This window comes from Zalophus californianus, chromosome 1, assembly GCF_009762305.2.
Source record: "Zalophus californianus isolate mZalCal1 chromosome 1, mZalCal1.pri.v2, whole genome shotgun sequence".
NCBI classification, from domain to species: Eukaryota; Metazoa; Chordata; class Mammalia; order Carnivora; family Otariidae; genus Zalophus; species Zalophus californianus.
The window spans coordinates 114,370,014-114,391,353 of NC_045595.1; the positions used below are offsets into that span (position 1 = coordinate 114,370,014).

Consider the following 21,340-nt stretch of genomic DNA (forward strand, 5'->3'; position numbering starts at 1 on the left):
TATAAGGATCTCTTTTTACACAATGTGATCTGACCTAGAGTATAGAATTTGCTTATAAATAGGCCTCTCCCTCTGAACATGAATACTCCAGTGCTGAAAATCAGGTATTATATGAACAGACACTAACCAGGTCCTATTTGTCATTATTTTAAACGGAAAAAGTGTAATGGATATTGGTGAATGTTAAGCGTATCCTAAAATGCAACATAACACAGTGAAAAATCTAAAAGAAATAAATAAAATGCTCATGTTGGGATGTAAATTGCTCAAATCATCACTTTCTGATCACCAAAAAAATTTGTGCAATTAACTAATGATTGCTCTATATGCAGTAATATGTGCAGTTTACATGTCCTATGCAGCCGTGATGGTTAATTTTATGTGTCAATTTGACTGGCTGAAGGGATGCCCAGATAACAGGTAAAACATTTTTTGGGGGTGTGTCTGCGAGGATGTTTCTGGAAGAAATTAGCATTTGATTTGGTAGACTGAGGAAAGAGACTGCTCTTACCAATGTGGGTGGGCATCATCCAATCTGTTGAGGGCCAGAAAAGAACAAAAAGTTAGAGAAAGGATGAATTCTCTCTGGAACATCCATTTTCTCCTGCCCTTGACATCGAAGCTCCTGGTTCTCAAGCCTTTGGCCTCAAACCGAATCACACTGGCAGTTTTCCCAGCTCTCTTGGCTCTCCAGCTTGCAGGTGGCAGACTGTGGGACTTCTTGGCCTCCGTAACCACGTGAGCCAATTACTACAAGAAATCTCCTCCTATATACCCGCTTATATTGGTTCTACTTATTCTGTTTCTTTGGAGAATCCTGACTAATAGATTAGCAGACACTGTCTGTGACCCTGGCCTTTTCTGTGATGATCTGATTTCTAGCTGCCCGCACCTGAGAATCTTTGCCTGAGGGTTTCCAGTCCACAGGATAAGGACTTTGTTATAGGGCAGAACTGTTTTCCAATTAATGCCCTCTGGGGGCAGTTCTCACCGAATGACTGATGAGAGTAGGCGGATAAAGGCTGCGGCTCCCTTACCTCTCACGTGGAATAACAGCGAGGCATGTATTTATACTGACTTCTTTATTGGTGTTTCCCAGATTATTAACCAAATAGGTATTTGCACCCAAATACTTGTGTCAGGTTTCTGTTGTTGACGGACCTAACCCAAGACTTCTTACCATGAACTTTATGCACTATAGATGACTGTGATGTTTTAATCTATTTCTTAGCCCCAAAAGTATCCCAGATGGACATCCCCTTCATTGAGACTCAGCACACTTTTCAAAATATCTATGATTCTGACATCGTACCACTTTTATTTAGAATATAAACCATTACTTTCCTCCTACATAATTTTGTTTAAAATTGAGGATGGAAATATAAATTTTTCCTATACAAACATTGCTGGAAAACAGTATTTCAGGAGATGTGACATGGATGGAACTTAAGTGTTAAAAATCAAGAAGTATCAATATGTGGAAAAACCCAAAATCTCCATTGACTGATGAGTGGATAAACAAAATGGTGTAGGTACAAACAATAGAATATTATACAGCCATAAATAGGAATGAAGTTCCGATACATGTTACAACATGGATGAACCTTGAAAATGTGCTAAGTGAAAGGTGCCACTCACAAAGGGCCACTAACTGTATGACTCTGATTACATGGGATCTCCTGAATAGGCAAATAAAGAGACAGAAAACAGATTAGCAGTTGACAGGGGCTGGAGGAAGGGCAAATGAGAGTGGCTGCTGATGTGTTCAGACTTTCTTTTGGGAGTGAGAAAAGCGTTCTGGAATTAGAGGGTGGTGATGGTTGCACAACTTTGTAAATATGCTGAAAACCACTGAAATCAAGAAGCATCCTACTGGGAAAATGTTAATTGGGGAGATGTTTTGTGGGATAGACTTATACTGCCCTGCACTGATCTCTAATTATTTTCTAGTTGAGTAGGTACTAGATTTAGTTTATGAAACTTCCCAGATTTTCTTGAAGATGGCTTTTTGCTCAACGCCGGTGATAATCCCTGGGAAGATTGCCTGACATGAACCACATTCTCATGGGCCGCAGAGAGGAGATTATGATCATTATTGGAGGAAGGCTCTCAAGGAGCTTACCTTGGAAGTTGTGTTGTCATGGCATTTTACTAGTTGGCAGTTGGGCTCTCTGCAATGGTTGTTACTAGTCCCCCATGCTCACAGCACAACTCATTAGCACCTCACCTCACGCCTCAGCCCACATCCCTCTCATCTGCCTCCCTGGGGCCTCATTGTCACTCCTGAGGCACCACAGGCTGCAAGATTGTTTAGTACGCATGACATGCACTGGTCTGACCAGTGATGAGGCTCCAGGTATGCAGGCAAGAGTGTTCTGGTTTTTTCTCTGATTCTTGCTGACTCCCTCTTGGTCTTCACCTCACTCAGAGGAAGCCCCCTTGGCCAACATGGGCTTTGGCAAGTCTAACAGCTGCCCAGAGGGCTGAGTAACAGCTGGGGAGTATGGGGGAGTTAGTGCCCCTTCGGATAAAATTTGACCAATAAAAGAGTAGATGTGAAGAAGCAGGCAAATAAATACTTCTCCCCCCAGCCCCACCATGAACTGTTCTGAGATGCAATGTTTCTGTGTAGTTTCTTGAGAGATGAATGTCACGGAGTGAGCACCCAGCTGTGTTTTCTGGTGTAGTTGTGGCCAGCAATAATGTACCACCTTGTATATCTTGCCCTCTTTTCTGGATTCATTTCCCTTTCCCCTTCACTTTACTTCTTGGTATTGCACCCCCACAAATGAAGAGATCGCATATTAGTGTTGCCTCGGGCTCTGTTTTCTTGGGGACCTGGGCTAAGATAGTATATCATTTTTTCTCACAAAAAAGCATAACCTGTCCAGAGCAGAGATTAGCACACACTAGGGGCAAAGTGGAGGAAATGTTGGTGCCTAGCGTGGTATGCTATCAAAACATAATAAATTGATTTGGACAAATGAGATTATCTAACTCACTTCCTTGCCATTAGACAAAGCTACCACTTCCTTTTATGTGGTATGCAAATTTATATTTTGTAAAGAAAATAAAACTATACCACCGTCTGTTTACCAATTTAAAATATCCTATTGCATATCATCATTTTCACCTATGTGTACCACAAGTGATAAGCATAATGTATTGAAATAAAACTAAATACACTGGCAAACGCAAACATTCAACTAAATGACTTTTGTCCTTAAAAATATTTACTGGTGGAGATTAATCACTTCAAAATTTGTACAATTATTCTAAAGTTTGGAAACTAGTAGCCTACATTTGGTGTATGGGCACTTCACATAAACTATTCTATATAGCTTGCCCTTCTCAGTTAGCACCTTTGTTTGCTAATGAGTTAATACTGTACAGTGTATTGGGAATGGTAGGAAAAATAGCTGGAGAAATGTACCCTGAGTGCATTGGAGATTCTGGTGTGCATGGAGGAATAAAAAGCTTGCTTGTCCACTCTAAGCACGATATAAAAGGCACAGATTATTAAAAAAAAGAATTGATTTTATAAAAATAAAATATAAGCAACAAAACCAGAAACAAAGCTCCTTATATTTCAAAGCATCATAGACAATGGAAAGGTAAATGATAAGATGGGAAAAATATTTACAGCTTGAATAATAGCCTTAGGATAAAAAAAAAACTTTTACACTTCAAAAGAAAAAAGACAAATATTCTAGTAGAAAAATGGACAAAGGACACTCATTTTGTAAAAATGTTCTTGCAAAGAATTTCCCTGTGTCATAATGAAAGTATGATCTTAAGAAGAAGAGCAATGTAAACAAAACAACCCTGAATGGCCTTTAACATTTGGTCTGTTAGTAAAATCAATTTTTAACTATCCGTGGGTGAGTTCTTTTTTTTTTTTAGAAATTCTTTTTTTTTAAAGATTTTATTTATTTATTTGAGAGAGAGAGAATGAAAGAGAGCATGAGAGGAAAGAGGGTCAGAGGGAGAAACAGACCCCCCGCTGAGCAGGGAGCCTGATGTGGGACTCAATCCTGGGACTCCAGGATCATGACCTGAGCCGAAGGCAGTCGCTTAACCAACTGAGCCACCCAGGCGCCTGGTGAGTTGTTCTTTGACTTTTCTTTTTTATTGCTATCCAGGATTCAAAGGCACAGAGATTAGTTTCACTTATTAACAGCAATAGTAGACAGAATTTGAGTGGGGCTGAAATAATGATTTTAGAATAACTACCTTCATTCATTCATGAGCAAATATTTATAGTGCTTACTATGCCAGGCATTGTGTTAGGTGCTGCAGGTACATTGGAGAGCAAAACAGAAATGGTTCCTGCTCTCATGGAGCATATAAACTATAGTGAGACTCAGGGTGGGAAGCAGGCATTAACTTCATAAAATCACACAAAATATATATGTACAACTTTGATGAGCACTCTGAAGTAAAGTACAGGTTGCCATGACAGAGAGAAGAGGGACCTCATTTCGATTGTTGAGTCAGGAAGAGCTCTTGAGGGAGTGATATAGAGCTGAGATCTGAGGGATGATAGGTAACTAGGAAGTGTGGATGGAAGAGTGGGCTTGGGAAAAGTGAGCATACCAGCTAAATGGAACTGCATGAATAAAGGTCCTGACTCAAAAGTGAGGTTGACGCTTTATAGGAACTGTAAGAAGGCAAATGTGGCTGAAGTGGATGGGCTGAGGGAACAGGTGCCATGGCATAAGGCTGAGAAGGACAAGAAGGCCATAGCTAAGACTTGTGCCTTTATTCTAAGAGCACTGAGAAGTCATTTAGGGGTTTTAAGCAAGATTATTCAACTATTCATAATGTTTCACATTATAAAGTAGCTAGAATGTTGATGTGTGTTAATTAGGATAAAAATTTAGGTAATGCTTTAGATTAACTTTATAATTTTGGAAGCTTGTTTGAAGATTATCATAGAGAAGCCTAGGGTAATTAGATGAAGAATTCTTAGGATAAGTGTGGTTCATGTACATAGACTTGCAATGATATAAAAATCTTATTCAGAAAAGAGGTCTCCTTGATACATCTTTGTAATTAATACAAAAACATGGGTTATAGAAAAAGACCCTGTGTTCTTGGAGTCCAGTGAAATAAAATTGTATTACACCGTAACATGATTGGTGTCTGTCAGATTAGTTTTCCATTTGACACACAATTGAGATATTAAAATTACAAGTCCAGATTGATATACTTACTTAAAAGGATGAATTTATTTTCTTAAGTGTACTACTAAAACAGATTCATTTCCACTTAAAGTGCATTTAAAACTGAAGCTTTATTATTGAATTGTACATCTAAGAAGGTTTTATGAAAAGCACTGAAGGTTAAATATGGGTTAATAGTCACGATCATTTACTTAAAGACCAATGTTGAAAATCACATTTAGGATAGAATTTATAGTAATGGTCCTTTTTATGAAAGAGCTTTGATCACACTGTTGGTGGGAGTGTAAATGAGAACAATGTATTTTCAAAAATAATTTGGCCCCAAATTGTAAAGTTGAACATTTTCATTCCCAACTACCCAGTAATTTCACTGCTGGGTATATATTGTAGAGAAAGTTTTACACACATGTCCCAAGAGATAGTACAAAAATTAGTCATGAAATCATTGATCATAACAGCAAAAAACTGGCTACTTAAATGTCTACAGAAGGAAGATAGATAAATTGTAGAATAGTCACACAGTAGAATATCACGTAGCAGTGAAAATGAACTATATGTAATGGAAGGATCTAGAAATCAGTATTAAGTAAAAAAAAAAAAAAAAATACCAGAGGACTACACACAGTAAGATACCTGTTTTATAAAAAGCTTAAAACCAAGCAAAACTAAAAAAATATATTACTTAGGGATGCAGACATATATGATGACGTTATTTTTTAAAAAGACAAGGGGATGGTAAAACACAAAATTCATGATAGCGGTTACCTGCGGAGGACAAGGAGGGAAGTGGGATAGGGAAAGAAACTCCTAGGCTGGTACAGAGATCGGTCACAGTTTGGTTTTTAGGTGGGATGATGGGTTCATAGGTGTAGTACTCATGGTTGTTGTGCTTCATGCACCCTTTTGTATGTATAGTTTAAAAATACAGATGTATATTGATAGAATATTAGTAAAAGAATATGACTCAATACTTGGTATATATTTGTACGCAGAAGGCAGGAACAATACAGAATACAAATATGAATGCTATAGAATACAAACATAAACTATAGAATACAAATCAAATTTGTAATTGGGAAATAGAAAAATGTGCAGAGAATTTCTACATGTATAGAAGATAATTTAAAATTATTTCAGGGATTCTTTATTACATTCATCAGTCAGAGCTGATAAGTCATTTTACTTAATTTTTACAACTTTGTTATAAGTGGCAAAAAAAAAGAAATGAGGACATCATAGAATGACATCATACAGAAAATAGATATGTTATCAAACTGTTTTAAAGATTTCTTAAACCTAAAAGCTACAATTCTGAAGTTTTTTCTGAGAATATATTACTTCCAAAAGCTTTATTTTTTGTTCTTTATATTCTTGCAAGGCTGACATGAGTTCACTGCAGAGTTAAAAATGGTAATTACCTGGTAAATATTTATTACTATTACTGTATTTCATGAAAACCTAGGATTGCAATTAGCTCTTGGTTCATTACTGTGTCACCTGTAATGGTATAGTATTTGCACAAGGCACAGTCTATGGTACTCTTTCTGTGAAATTCAGATAGTATTTTACTCTAGCAACAAATCTTTTAGACTTTTATGTAGAGATGAAGGACAGTTTACTTGTACTTGTCCACTGCCCAGCACATATTCTCTGTGGGTGAGGTACTTAACAGTGCAGTGCTGACAATGCTAAAGTCAAAGGTTAAAGTCAGAACTGTGGGATAAGAGCCTGTGTACTCTTTCTCAGATTTCTGCAACAAAGAGCCACTGAAATGTTACTAGAGAAGCATAAAAATTAGACTAATCATCTCAGTATCACTGGGCAATCAATGGATGCTAAGAGGATTGAATTGGTGGTCAGAAGAACTGAGTTGAGTTTCCAACCTCTTATACTGAATTGTGGTATTTAGTTAACATCTTTGTGCCTCATTTTCCTCATATTTATAACAGAGATAATAGCTCTTTTATCTTCCTCCTAGGATTGTTATGAGAATGGAAATAAATTGATATACATGAAAAACCTGTATAATGTCTAGGAATATGCAAATGTTAGTTTGTCACTAGAGGAAGGTCTTTTTCTCAAATACATTAACATTCACAGTGACCTCTAACAAAACGCTTTATTAGGCCTTTAAAAGTTACTATGTAAACGATATGAATTTCTTAAAAAAAATGAGAAAATGCCTATAGGGTCTGCTTGAAAAATCATTTTATTGATTTTTCACAAAAATGAACTATTTAGATGTAAATGTCAAAGCTTATCTCCACAGAATCCACAGGGTATCTAGATTTATTAATCAAGTCAAGACCTCCTTTTGCTATTTAACTTCCAAGGAAACCAGTATGGTCCTTTCTCTTCTTTATTTAGGTATGGAAGAAACACAAGTCATGCATCTCATGAGTATCTGCTGCTATCATCAATACAGTAATGTTGTGGGCAGGCTGGTTGGGCCCCTAGGTTTGGAATTTTACTTCTGCTCCAGGGCCTGGTTAGACTTGTAGTTCTGGAATCTTGATCAACTTATCTGGAAGGTGACTTTGCCTCAGAGAAAGGTTCTGATAATGCACCCAAAAGCCATTTGCTAATTTACAGTAAGAAATAATGTAAACGCGTATCTTCATGACAACACTAATGTATTACTTTTGCTCTATAGTTCCTAAAGGCTTTTTAAACTCATTATCTCATTTTGGAATCTCATGACTTATGACTTTTGAACAGAATGACTTAATTTATTTCAAAACTGTTTATTCATCAGATGGAATATACCAAAAAGTGCAAAACAAAATAGGGGACCATATCTTAGTTGTCAAAAACAACATACTGTTGGGGCGCCTGGGTGGCTCATTTGGTTAAGCGACTGCCTTCGGCTCAGGTCATGATCCTGGGGTCCCGGGATAGAGTCCTGCATTGGGCTCCCTGCTCATAAGGAAGTTGGCTTCTCCCTTTCACCCTCCCCCCCATGCTCTCTTTCTCTCAAAAAACAAACAAAAAGACAAAAACCAACAACATGCTGTTAACAGTTCTTCGTATTTCCTTCCTGTCTTTTCTATGCATGCTTATGTAATTGAGAACATACTGTATATGTCATTTAAATGTCAAAGTTTTCTTTCTTCCTTTCTTTGGTTATGATGGCAATCTATGCTTTTTGTAAATATTTTGGAAAAGTTGTAGAAAGCACACAAAAGTCCAAGGCAGAACATGAAAACCACATATCATCTACTACTGTAGTTAAACACACTGAACATTTTGGTGTATTCCTTCCAGTATTTTATTCCTATCTATCTCTCTCTCTCTCTCTCTATTTATTTATTTATTAAAAACGTAGTCGGGATCATACCAAGGCAGGAATGCTTGGGGACACAGACACTGCCTGGGCTTGGATCAGGCAGCCTCTACTCTCCAGTGTAGCGGACTGGAAGTTGCAGATCAGCACTTTTCTTCCTGGACAGGGGTAGGGAGAATGACTATTTTCCCTTAAAGCTCAATTCTTTCTATATTTTTAGCTGATTTGTACATTGTTCATTTCCCCCAAATCTTCAAGGCCAGTGACACCTGCCCGTATTTCAACAAGTTATCCTTGATGGTTTCGGGAAGCCCGTACTCTTCTCTGCGGCCCTTCACTTCCGCTCATCGAGAGACTCCCGCCCCGACTGCACTTTCTCCTGCGATGACTGAGCAGGTGGAACGAGGCCTCGAGTTTGGAGCTTCAAAAGGATCCTGAAACTCGAACAGCCCAGGCACAGGTCCCGCCCCGCGGCGGGGTCGGGAGCGCCCCGGGGCTCCACTAGGAGGCCCCGAGTCTCTCCGCCGAAGGGTTGCCACCACCGAAGGCCTTCGCGGTTAGTCCTCTGCTCCAACGGCGGCCGCAGCCCTCAGGGAGGCCAGCCCATCCTCGCCCCTCCCGAGGTTATCCTCAGAGCTCACTTCCCTGGGGCTCCGAGTCCTCACATCCTGCTGTCGTCGGGAGGGTCTTTTCTCGTCGCGAGAAAGGTTCTAGGCCTCAGCCTCGCTCTCCGCCTCTCTTGAGATCCCGGCAGGCCTCTGTCACAGAACCCAACGGTCGGATCCTCTCCGCCTCGCTTTGCGAGCCTGGAGAAGTGCGTCCCTTCTCGCTTGCCTTATGCCAGGCGAGGCGGGGACCGCACTACAGTGCTGCCAGCCGGAGGGGGGGAACGCTCACGTGCGGCACTTTGCTTTCCAGCCGGCGACAATAGCTCTCGAGAAAACCAGCGTTCAGACGACCAGGACTAGTATTATTTTGTCCTGGGAGCCCGCACAGGAGGGAGGAAAGGCCATCTACTCGACCTGGGCAGCGGACGCACCCCTTTTCTCCCCCTCGGTTCGTCTGAACGGCCCGGAGCGGCGAGCGCTCCAGCCACCGCGGAGCTGCCTCAGCCTTTGACAGCTCCGCGCGAGCACCTCGGGCCTGAAGTCCAAGCTCCAGGGGAGGGACGGGGCGGGGCGAGCGCGCGCGGGGCGGGGCGAACGCGAGCTGGGGCGAGAGGAAGGAGCGCGCGAGCGAGCCGAGCGGTGCCGAGCGGAGCAGGGAGGTACCGGGGAGAGGCTGGCTGAGCCCGCCGGCAGCCTGCGGCTCAGCGCCGATCGTGCTGCGTCGCCGGGCTCCGCGTACCCCCGCCTCTGCCCAGGCTCCCGCAAAACTTTTATTCTCTGGGGCTTCCCGGGGTGTCTGAAGGAATCGGAGCGCTCGGCAGGCTCTGCGCTCCCCTGCCGCGGCGACCCAGGGGACGTGCATCCCTTGCCCGCTGGGCTCTCGCGCCCCGCGCCTCCTCACCTGCTGCTGATCTCTCCCCAGAGCGGCGAGGGGGCACCCGCGGAGGGGCCGCGCGGGGGCCAGCGCCCCCGAATTTCCCCGCCCACCACCGTAGACTCGCCCGGCGCAACTTTAACTTGATTCCTCTAGCCCAGCTCGGGCACCCGCGGCTGCTGCTTTGCTGCCACCGCTGCCGTCTCGGCCGCCGCCTCACAAAGGGGCGCGTGGAGGGGAGGCGGCGCGGTCCGCGGGCACAGGCGCCGGTGCGCAAGGCGCGGGCCTCCTTGCCGCCAAGGCCGGGAGACAAAAGGGAAACTGCCTCTGTTCGCCGTACGGGCTGGGAGCAGCCTGCTCGTCCGCCTCCTGCCCGGCTCCGCGAGTCTCCTCCCCCATCCCTCGGCTGCTGCTCCTCCTCCCTCCCCGCGGGCTGTTCCCGCAGTGCTCCGGGACCCGGCGAGCCTTCGGGGCGCGCGTCGCTGCTGGTGGTTGGGGCTGTAGCGATAATAAATGATAGAGGATACAATGACTTTGCTGTCTCTGCTGGGTCGCATCATGCGCTACTTCTTGCTGAGACCCGAGACGCTCTTCCTGCTGTGCATCAGCTTGGCACTGTGGAGTTACTTCTTCCACACGGACGAGGTGAAGACCATCGTCAAGTCCAGTCGGGACGCCGTGAAGATGGTGAAGGGCAAGGTGGCCGAGATCATGCAGAACGATCGGCTCGGGGGGCTCGACGTCCTAGAGGCCGAGTTTTCCAAGACCTGGGAGTTTAAGAGCCACAACGTGGCTGTGTATTCCATCCAGGGCCGGAGAGACCACATGGAGGACCGATTTGAAGTTCTTACGGACCTAGCCAACAAGACGCACCCGTCCATCTTCGGGATCTTTGATGGACACGGGGGTGAGGTAGGAGTTCTCTGGGGTTTTGTTTGTGTGGGTGTGCGTAAACAAGAGGATGTGTGAGCAGCGGGGTAGGAACTGGGTGCGAGGGGCGTGGTGATGACCTGGTGCCCGGCTGGACAAAGACACTAGATCCAAATGTGGTTCAGCTTGCTAAAAAATACTGCTGGATCCAGACCTCTTGGTCTCAGTGGCCAATTTGGGGGAGGGAGGGTCGTCCACAATCTATTTTGTGCCTCATAATTTGAGGTTTCCCGAGACCAGAACCCAGGAAATGACTGTGCTAGTTTTTCGGGGAGCGTTAATGCTTTCTGCTGTGAACTTTGGCCCAGGGCCTCAGCGCTCCTGTTCTAGGGTTTGAGGCTAAGCTAGGCACAAAGAAGAAAGAAAATACCTTTGATTCTGTTTAGGGAAAAGAGACAAAATCTGCAGAGCCGAGTTAGTGAGGGCTCATTGAAGATGAAGGAAGCTGTGACTCCTTCCCATCCCATTCTCCTAGAGGAAGAACCCGAAGGGCAGCTCTTCGCTTCTTCCCAACTCCATTAACTTTGCAAGTTAACAGTGGCGCCTCACTGGTCGCCTGCTTTTAGCTGGATCGTGGCACGGGACCGGGATGCCTCTGGCCTTTGCAGAGGCGGCAATGACCGCAGAGGCGGCGGTGCCCAGATCTCGCCCCGGGCGCCCTGGCCGGCTTGGTGCGCAGGCATCTCCCTGCTTCTAAACTCCTTTATTTGGGGTTCATCTGGGACAAAAGATGATGTTGGAGGCCGGTTCGGGTCCCTCTGCCGCATATCTGCGCAGGGGCTCAGATTTCCTGGAGGTAGGGGCGAAGGTTGGCTCTTGTCCTTGGCATTGGCCCAGGGGAAGTGAGTGGCAAATGTGGCTCCAGCGCCGTTCTCCGAGGTGCATCAGTCAGCCACCCTATCTGTCTCAATTGGCAGTTTGTAAGAGTTTCAATGCTGCATACTTTTTTTTTTTGCAGGATACTTTTTTACTCATATTCCCTCTGCCCCCTTTGCCACCCCCTCTTCATGAGTCCCCCACCCCACCCCACTCCCCGTGCTCTGTATCCTCATCCAACTTTCCCTCCAACTCTCATTTTGGCCCTCTGGTCTCTGGTGGGCTGTAGGGGATGTCAGCAGGTCATGATTTGCTTTTTCTTTGGCCTTTGTTTTGGGTGAACATTGAGAAAGCTTTCAATTGGTTATTTTATTTGCATTCTGTCTTTGATACAAAGTCACTTCACCCACCACCCTGCTAATCTTTCCCAGGTACTCTATCTATCTGCCTTAAACCAACTTTGCCAGGAATGACAAACTTAGTTGGAAAATTTATGTGGTAGAATTGAAATCAATTTTTGCTATTTTCCATCCACCCTAGCCCTCTGTTCTGTCTTTCAAAATGTTGGTTTCAAAGGAAGGTTTTTTTACTGGTTGTAATTTTGTAGCTTTTTGTGTAGGGTGGGGTTCCTTTCCCTTTGGTCACAGGATAGGTGAAAGACCTGAAATTAATTGAGGGAAGAGATGCTCTGTGCTTGGGTAAAAACATATTTGAATGATAATATTCCCAGTATAAAGACTAAGTTCTTTTCTTGGTTTGATCAGAATGTCTATATTTTCATTTTATGTGCTTCGCCTAGACTGTTTTAAATCATTTAATAAAGCTTCTATTTATTTTATATTTTTAAATTAAAATTGGGCAGCTGTTAATCTGCTTCTGGTCTTAGAAAGCACAGCTTTATTTTTAATTTAAAGGTCCAGATGTAATATTAATGTTGTGAAACTTTGGGTTGTGCTTGCTTGGGTGTGCTGTACTGATATATTTTGAGGCTGCACGTGTAAGTGAATGAGTATTTTAAATTTTCTTTTAAGTTGATATTCTAAAACCTGGAAGTTGTGGACCTAAACAGATTTCAGGTTGAAGAATTTCCAGTACTATCTTCTGGTAAATGTATCATCCAGAAAAGGGACATGATAAATGTTTTTATTTAAACAGAAGAATTTTACACGTATAGGTACCCTCCTTAAAAATAAAGTAATTGTTCTATCTATAATCTCCTATAGTATGTAGCCCATTCATTCATCTTGGCTTTGTTTTAAGGCAAAATAAGAAAAGTAATATAAAAGGTAGTTCTTTAGTTGCTATTGGGAATGTGATAATAACAAATAATATTAGGTATTTTCTTTCTTGCTTTTTCATTCATTCAAAGAAAACCCCACCATCTAATTGTTGTCTTTTGTGTTGTTTTAGCTCCTGTAACATTCACCAGAGGAGGGTGCCACTGTTTGATTTTGGTATAGATGATAGTTGTCTCCTTTCAGAAAAGAGGAAGCTTTTTCTGAGCTCCCTATTATTTGTATATGTTGTGTACAGAAGATAAATGAGGACTTTAATTTCATTTCTACTAATTCAAACTAATAAGATAGTTTATAAAAAATGAGGGCCCATCTACAATGGTACTGCTTTTTAAATGTAGAAAGGAGCTAAGCCAACTTGTATATATAGATTTCATCCCATTTTTTAGATGAGGTATTTGTTGATGGGCTTAAGATGTGACCTTCCTAAGGTTAGTTCAAGGCCTTCAGTTTGGTAATTTTTATATTAAACCGCTGGACAAGTTAATTTGCATGTTCACCTCGATAGATAGCACACTAGGGATACAAAGGTGAATGAGATAGGCTTCCTGTCCTCGCAAAGTTTCAGTGTAGTAAGAAAGATCTGTATAACAAAAATTACAGTCATGATGTGCTTAGGGTGTTATGGGAACACTGAGTAGGGGCATTTAAATTGTACTGGGAGGTGGGAGGCCCAGGGAAAGACACTTTGAAGACATTATTTACTGCAAGTTAAAGGCACAGGTTTTGGTTTGAGATCTGGCTTTGAATCTCTGCTCTGCCTTATATTAGCTGTGACCATGGACAAGTTGCTTAGTCAACTTTATCTGGGAGTTATTAATCTGAAAAATAGGGATAATAATGCACATAAGGTACACCTCTATCAGTTGTATTTTACCGTATCTAGAGAAATACTTAATGAACGTGGAAGGATGTGGAAAAGAAAGCTTAGAGACCGAGAAGTCTGCATTGTTAGGGCAACAATATCCTAGGAAGAGAGACTCTACATGTGAAAGCCACAGTTTTGATCACTAGAAAGGCATGTGTTGGATATGGATAATTTCAAACTTTATACCTCTTTGTTCTAACTTATGGTAAACTGATTACTAATTTGGGATTTCAGGTATCTTAGCATTGGGGAAGAAGCAGCATCCTGGCTTCTGGTGCAAATTTTCTGATTAATGGAAAGGAATATTCTCTATGATTGATTAATAAGTTGGTGTTCTGATTCCCACTTCAGCCTCTTAGCATGAGTTGGTACTCTTTAGTCTATTCAATTGCGTATTTTTGACAAAGATTTATCTCTGGACTTCTTATGCTGAGGACCAGACTCTGGATAGCTGTGACTTCTACATGAATGACATCTTAAAGAGCTTTGTCTCAGTGTTCTTATAGGCCAGCTTCCTCACTTGATGCTGTTGGGCCCTTGAGACATTCTCATGATACTGTGAGTAGATAGATGGTTGATTCTGTGTGTGTGTGTGTGTGTGTGTGTGTGTGTGTGTGTGTGTTTGTTTGTCTAAAGCGATGGCAGTGATTGTTTTTCTGTATAATAAAAGATTTAAAAAAGATTAAAACAACAAAAAGGTAAAAAAAATAGCTCAAATTATACCAAGTGATGTGGAAAGGTTATTTTTAAAATTAAAAAATAATGTTTATCTAGGAAAATGTTTTTGTGTGTGTGTGCTTATCTCCAATTTTTATCTACCATCAAAAGGTGGGTGTTTTTTTGTTTGCTTCTTTTACTTTTTATATTATGTGGAAGAAATATCACCAGTCCTTTGAGGCAACTTTGTCAATGTTCATGGCTTAGACCTATCTGGAAAAACAGATTGCTATGTGCTTCATCATTACTGTATTAAAGGTCATTGTATCATACAGTTGACACATAGCTTGGCCAGTGGTTAAGCTTAGAGTTCCACACTTGGCATCAGAGAAGTTGTACTTCAGATGCTTGTTGGGGACTGCAGTCTTGAGGCTCAGCACTTCTCAGAAGTTCAGAGGAGAAACTGCTTATGGAAGGTTCCCTGAAGGATACATATAGTCTAGTTCTTTAGATTAATGGTTCTTAACTTTTCTTGAGTCATGCTTCCCTTTGAGGATGTTATGAAACGACAGACATAGCCCAAGAAGAATGGACATGTGCATCAAGTTTTGTTTATAATTTTAAAGATAAGTGGATACATGAAGCCTCTCGATTTTAGGTTAGTTCAGGTAGAATAAAATCTGTTTCTGATAAATCTAGACCTGCGGGGAGCTGTGTACCTGGACCCCTTCCTTGGCCTGATTGTCATCTTCTCCATCATTTGCATTTATTGACCGTGTGCCATCATTTGCCTATGAGGGATGTTAGGAGGAATGGTCTTCCCAGTTTTCTGAGAAATCAACGGCAAAGATGTCCTCGAGGACTTTATTTGTTGCATTATATAGTATCCTTTTTATGAGGACTAAGGGAAAGACAGTTCTCTGATAGCTTTGTGTTTTTAGCTTAAGGATTGAATCATGTGACTGACTGGATCATCCTGTGTTTGTTGGCTACTAGAAGTGTTAGAGCCAAGCCTTCTGACCTACCTCTAACAAATGTGCAGAATTTTATAGAATACATTGATTTGGTATATAAATCTCACTCGCAGGACAGCTTATCTTTCCTACATTCAGTTTTCCATTGTTTTATTATTTTCTTTCTCTTCTGAGATAATGTCATTTTATCTTGTTGTGGTGTATGTATTTATGTAAGTTTCATTGGATCCTTTCTGAAATAAGATACAGTTCTGAATAATTAAATAATGAGTGGCACGATGAATGATCTGCTTTTCAGACATAGCTGCTATTAGTAAATGTTGAAATCCCACATTACCAAGGTTACAAGAGGCCTGTGGATTTAATGTGGACAAATGCCTTTTGATTTAAGAGAAAACTCAGATTACTTTGGTTTAAAATTACACATTGACATTTCTGCCAAAAAAAGGTAGTTTCCTTCTTAGTCAGCCCCCCTCTCCCAGGCCTAGGAACCTATTTGTAGGTGATTGTAGGATTATGACTGCTGACCTTGGTGCATCTTCTGAACAGATTGTTTAGAAATTCAGTTCATTTAAACCAACATTTTCTGTAGAGTCTGACACAGGTGGAAAACCGCATTATGTTCTCTGTGATGCCTAAAGAGGAATCAGTGCATTCTCTGCCCTCAGGGAGCATTCCATCCACTTGGAGAGATGAGCTTCTTAATAGCAGAGCTATGAGGTGGGGTCGGGCCAACTACAAGAGTGTGATAGCCTGACTGAGGGAGCTTGGGGAGTCTTGGATAAATTTGAAAAGGAGCTGGCTTTTTATATCCTAGCATTTCAGGAGACAGAGATTAGGTGGAGGGAGGATGAGAAGATGACATTACAGGTTGAAGGAAAAAGAAAATGTTATGGAAGAAGTAAAATGCAGGCACAGTTGGAAAAAATGCAGTTAGCCCATGTGTTTAGAGCAGGCTTTCCCCAACTGTTATCATTTTAGAAGCCAATAACTTATTTTTTTTCATTTTTGAGTCACCTCTGTGTTTTGATAGTCAATAATATTTTTTAGCTTGACTGTTTTTTTAAATTAAGTATATTTATTTAAAAAAGAAACTTCATATCAGCACTGTGAATGGAAAATCATTAAATGAAGTTTTTGGCCTCCAATCTGCTAAGAAGCCATTTCTGTTGTGATGGAGTAAAATGATTTTTATTTTTTATTTTATTTTATTTTATTTTTAAAAGAGTAGAATGATTTTTATAAGGTTCTTCTCCTAGTCTGTGACTGTCTCTAAACTCTCTCTATCCCTCTCCCCTTGCTTTTTAATGAACAAAAAAGTGGCTTTTAAAATTTAATTGTTGGCCAGGCTGCTTACTCCCTTCCCAGGTAGGAGGTACATCTAGTGATGCCACTCTTTGAAGAACACTGGTTTGGAACAGCTTTCCACTGTGACTTCTGTGGCAGCTAAGATTTCATGTGTCACATACCTTCATAGGGAACCCAGAGTTATGGGCAGTTCTCAGTGGTCTAGCAGAAATCCCACCCCCATTTCTAATGCAGGTAAATGAGGACATTATAGTAATAAACCTGAATTCCTTCTAGCTCAGTTTAAAAAGTAAATAATTCACCAGTTGGGGTACTTGAGTCATTACTGGTCACAAAACCAAGCTCAAAGATACAGAGAGTAGATTGGTGATTGCCAGAGGCAGGGGTGAGGCATGGGCAAAATGGATGAAAAGAGTCAAAAGGTAAAAAATTCCAGTTATAAAATAAATAAGTCATGGGGATATAATGTACAGTGTGGTGACTATAGTTAATACTATTGTATTGTGTATTTGAAAGTTGCTGAGAGGAAATCTTAAAAGTTTTCATCACAAGAAAAAAGAATTCTGTAACCATGTGTGGTAAAAGATATTAACTAGACTTTAATTTCTCAATATGTGGTGACCATTTCTCAATATGTATAAATATCAAATCATTGTCTCATATGCCTGAAACTAATATAATATTGTATGTCCACTATACCTCAATACAAAAATACTTGAAAAACTCAAAAAAGTAATATTTTTATTTTGAGTGCTAATATTTGAAATATTTGATTATTCTTAATTTCTATTTTGAACTTCAACCACTTCAGTAATATATTTTTGTGGTTTAACTTTTAATTCCATTTGAAGAATCCTATTTAGTGGATATATCTGTAGCAAGTTAAACATATTTAAAAATAGATTGACTTTAAAATTATAAAACTGATACAACTACATGATAGTATAGAAAAGAAAAGAAAAAAAATCACTCAAAATCTCATCCTCTTGTCACATCCACTCTTATGATTTTGGTGTATTACTTGCTCATCTTTTATTTAAAAATGCATTTTAAATATATTTTTACATTGTTATAATGATGTACATATAGTTTTAAAATCTTGGCTTTTTTCACTTTTTATAAGCCTATAAACATGAAGTCATTTTGCTCCATAATTCTTTAATATATTTCTAATGTATTTCTTAGTGATAGATTAATATTTTACTGAATGGCTATTTGATAAATAACTCAATTGCTTTCTAATTGATATAAATATATAATTGGTATATATTTAGGTAACATTAACTTTAACTTTAACTTTTTACCATTGTAAATAACATTATAATAATAATTATTATTTTTGAAATAATAACAATTTTTGTGTTTCTGCTATAGTTTTGATTATTTCTTCAGGGTGGATTTCCAGAAGTGGGGTTTCTGGATCAGAGGAGAAATAAAGAAACCACCATTATTGATAATAATAGTAATAATAATAATAATAATGGCTGACATTTATTGAACATGTATACTATTTCCAAGCAGTGTTTAAGTACTTTATGTATATTATCTAATTATCATAACAGTGTTTGAGGTAGGTACTATATATATGTGGAAATTAGGCACTGAGAAGTTAAATAATTTACCTAAAGTCTCTTGTAGCTCATAGGTGGTGGAGCTAGAATTTGAAACTGGGATTCTGATTTAGAGCTATCTGTCTCCAAACCCTGTGCTATCAGTTTAAACTCCATGAATCTCATAATTTGGGCAATGATGTGTGGATAGCATTGTTAGGGGACCAGTGCCTGGTCTTCTCATGTTGCTCAGTAGGACTTGGAGTTTCTCATTTGACTCTTGACAGTTGTGTCCCTGTGACATGTGGTATTGTTGAAAGCTCTATGCTGGAAATCTTGCTAGGTAGATCTTATAATTGTCTAAGGAAGTCCTACAGTTAAAAAAAATTGGGGTCAGGGCAGAAGTCAGAGCAGGTGGTGACTCACAAACAGCCATTCTCATCCACTCCCCTTCTTTGCTGGCAGAATCTCTGACCCATTACAGAGAATCTCTAACATTTTGCCTGTTAGCTCATGAACGGCTTGCATAGAATTTACAGTGTCATTAACATAGCCATTCGCAAAAATGGTTTAGGTTTTATTTTACTTTAAAGTACCAAAGGCTTAATTTTAGGATAAATATGTAATGATGTGTGTGTGTTTGAAAATTTCTCTTTATACTGAAGCACTTTTTTTTAGAATTAAAATAATTTCTTAATGTGTAAACAGTTGTTAATTTTAAGGTGTAAAATATTATTTTTTCATTTGTTTATAATATTGAGTTGGTACGTTTAGTTTGAGTAAATGATGGTCTTCTGTTTCCATTCTAGAAGGCTGCTTCATACGTTGTTCTCTTAGTCAACCTTAAGTTAAGCCCAAGCTTTGGTGATAGCTAGTTATAATCTATTTTAAATATGAATCTTCAATTAAATAAACAAAGGAAGCCATCATTTAAAACATAGTTAATGGCGCTACAGTACCTTTTATAGCTTTCTTTTATAGTTATAGGTCCTCCCTATGAAGCACTTTAAGTATTCATATAGAGAAAAATTATGCATATTGATTAATTGATATTCTTTCAATAAAGTTGAAGTCTGTGCTATGAAAAGCTGTGCTTAAAAAGTGAAGATATAATAACTAACCTGAAAAACAAATCTATAAAGTTTGATCACTTGGTCTTTCTGGAGAATGTTTTTTTCCCCCTTTCTCTGTTTAATGAGACTAAGACTCAATTTAATGGAGCCTTAGCTGCCTCCAACTTGTCTAGAATGAGGGAAGGTTTTGGTAGTTGAATCTGTTAAAAATGAGACCTACTTTCCTCCATTCCTAGAAGAGAAGGGAGTTCTTGTCTGTTACTGGGCACAGGGCTCCTGATGGTAAGTCGGGCTACTACAAATAATTATGTAAAATGTTTATTGTACAATGATACCAGATAGAGAGATACCATTTCTAATGTAAAAAAGAACTGTCTGCTCCCCAAGCTAGGCACAATCACTTGGAAAGGGTGCCTTTTTCTAATTGGTACAAAGTGAAAGTCACCATAGCAGTCGTCTGTGTTTCTGAGACTCACGTTCTTTACCATACTGTCCATCATTATTACCCTCCTTGTTCTGCTCCAGGGTCGAGCAGCTGACAGATAATCTATGTGTCTTAGTTGCTAAACCAAAGACGAGTTATCCATTGCACATTATGTCCACAAACCTATGACTTCCCTAGAGAAGTGAACACTTATTTGCATTTGCTTTTCAACACGAATATTCCGTTTTAGTCATTATAAATGTGAGTGGGGATTTAATGGTCTGTAGGAATAAATCTTAAATACTTCAAATTGTAATTTTAATAGGACAGTCTATATTCAGCACTACTCTTGTACAGTAAAATTATTCATCTAAAAACATTTAAGGGGTGCCTGGGTGGCTCAGTGGTTACACATCTGACTCTTGATTTCAGCTCAGGTCATGATCTTGGGGTCCTGGGATCCAGCTCCCTGCTCAGAGGGGAGTCTGCTTGTTTCCGTCTCCCTCTGCCCCTTCCCTACTCTGTATCTCTCTTAAATAAATAAATAAATCTTAAAAAACAAAACCAAAAAACAACAACAAAAAAACCATTTAAAAATTATTCTTTTAGTTATAGAATTGCCATTTGGGCAAAAACTGTTTTGTTCTGGTAAGTACATACCATTTCTTTTTAATCTAGTAAGTGCTTTCAGATCTCTTTTTAATTAAATAAATTAACTTTCAGTTTAATTAGTCACTGGACATTTTCTGGTCAAATAAGTCTCTTACTGACACTTGTATTTTCTGGAAATTGAGACATAGTCAGATTTTTTGTCATACTGTTTACCTTTTTGCTCTCTAGAATAATGAGGTGAATTTAATATAACAACTGGTTTGCATAGGTATATGATAAATATGACTGACCCAGAATTTGGGGTTAAGAAGTTTCTGCTTCTCTTTTATTTAAACACTTAGAGGTTTTCTACTTTTCTGTTTAGAAAGAAGATACATTTTCTCTTTAGATAGGCCTGGCAGGAATCTTGAATTGTCATATAATCCAAATATGGTGCCTAAGGCTTCACAAACTACATGAGTACTCTATTTAAAATAAAGACTTTCATCAAGGAGAGTCCATACTGTCCATGGAGAATTTTTTTTTCTATAGTCTTTTCTTTCAGGAAACCCATCCTTATATATGAACTATTTGCCTTTGGTTTAAACCTATTTCTCTTAGTTTGGCCTCAACAGAGATATATTAGGATTAGGTTGTGACCATTTGTAAGTCAATAAGATTATGGTAATCAAAAACCTTCCTCCCCTCATATTAAATAAGTACATCAGATTTATAGGAGAAACACTCGTCTCAAAGAAAGGAGACACAAGGTGATTTTACCAAGAAAGAATAGTTTCCAGATGATCAATAATAGCTCCTCTTTGTAATGAGCTGTTTTGGCAATAAAGGAAATGTCCTCTTCAAGTTTTACAGATTGGTTAGTTTTGTCTTTTATGTCCATTG

The 21,340-nt window shown here is 39.8% G+C and overlaps 1 protein-coding gene across 1 annotated transcript in view; it reads left to right on the forward strand.

Annotated features, from left to right (window-relative positions):
• Positions 1-9,275: 9,275 nt before the first annotated feature.
• Positions 9,276-21,340, forward strand: part of PPM1L (protein phosphatase, Mg2+/Mn2+ dependent 1L) — a 296,935-nt gene continuing 284,870 nt past the window's right edge. Inside the window, exon 1 of the mRNA XM_027583090.2 lies at positions 9,276-10,863. Coding sequence (XP_027438891.1) covers positions 10,465-10,863 — 399 coding nt within the window. The 5' untranslated portion in view covers positions 9,276-10,464. The remainder of the gene's footprint in view (positions 10,864-21,340) is intronic.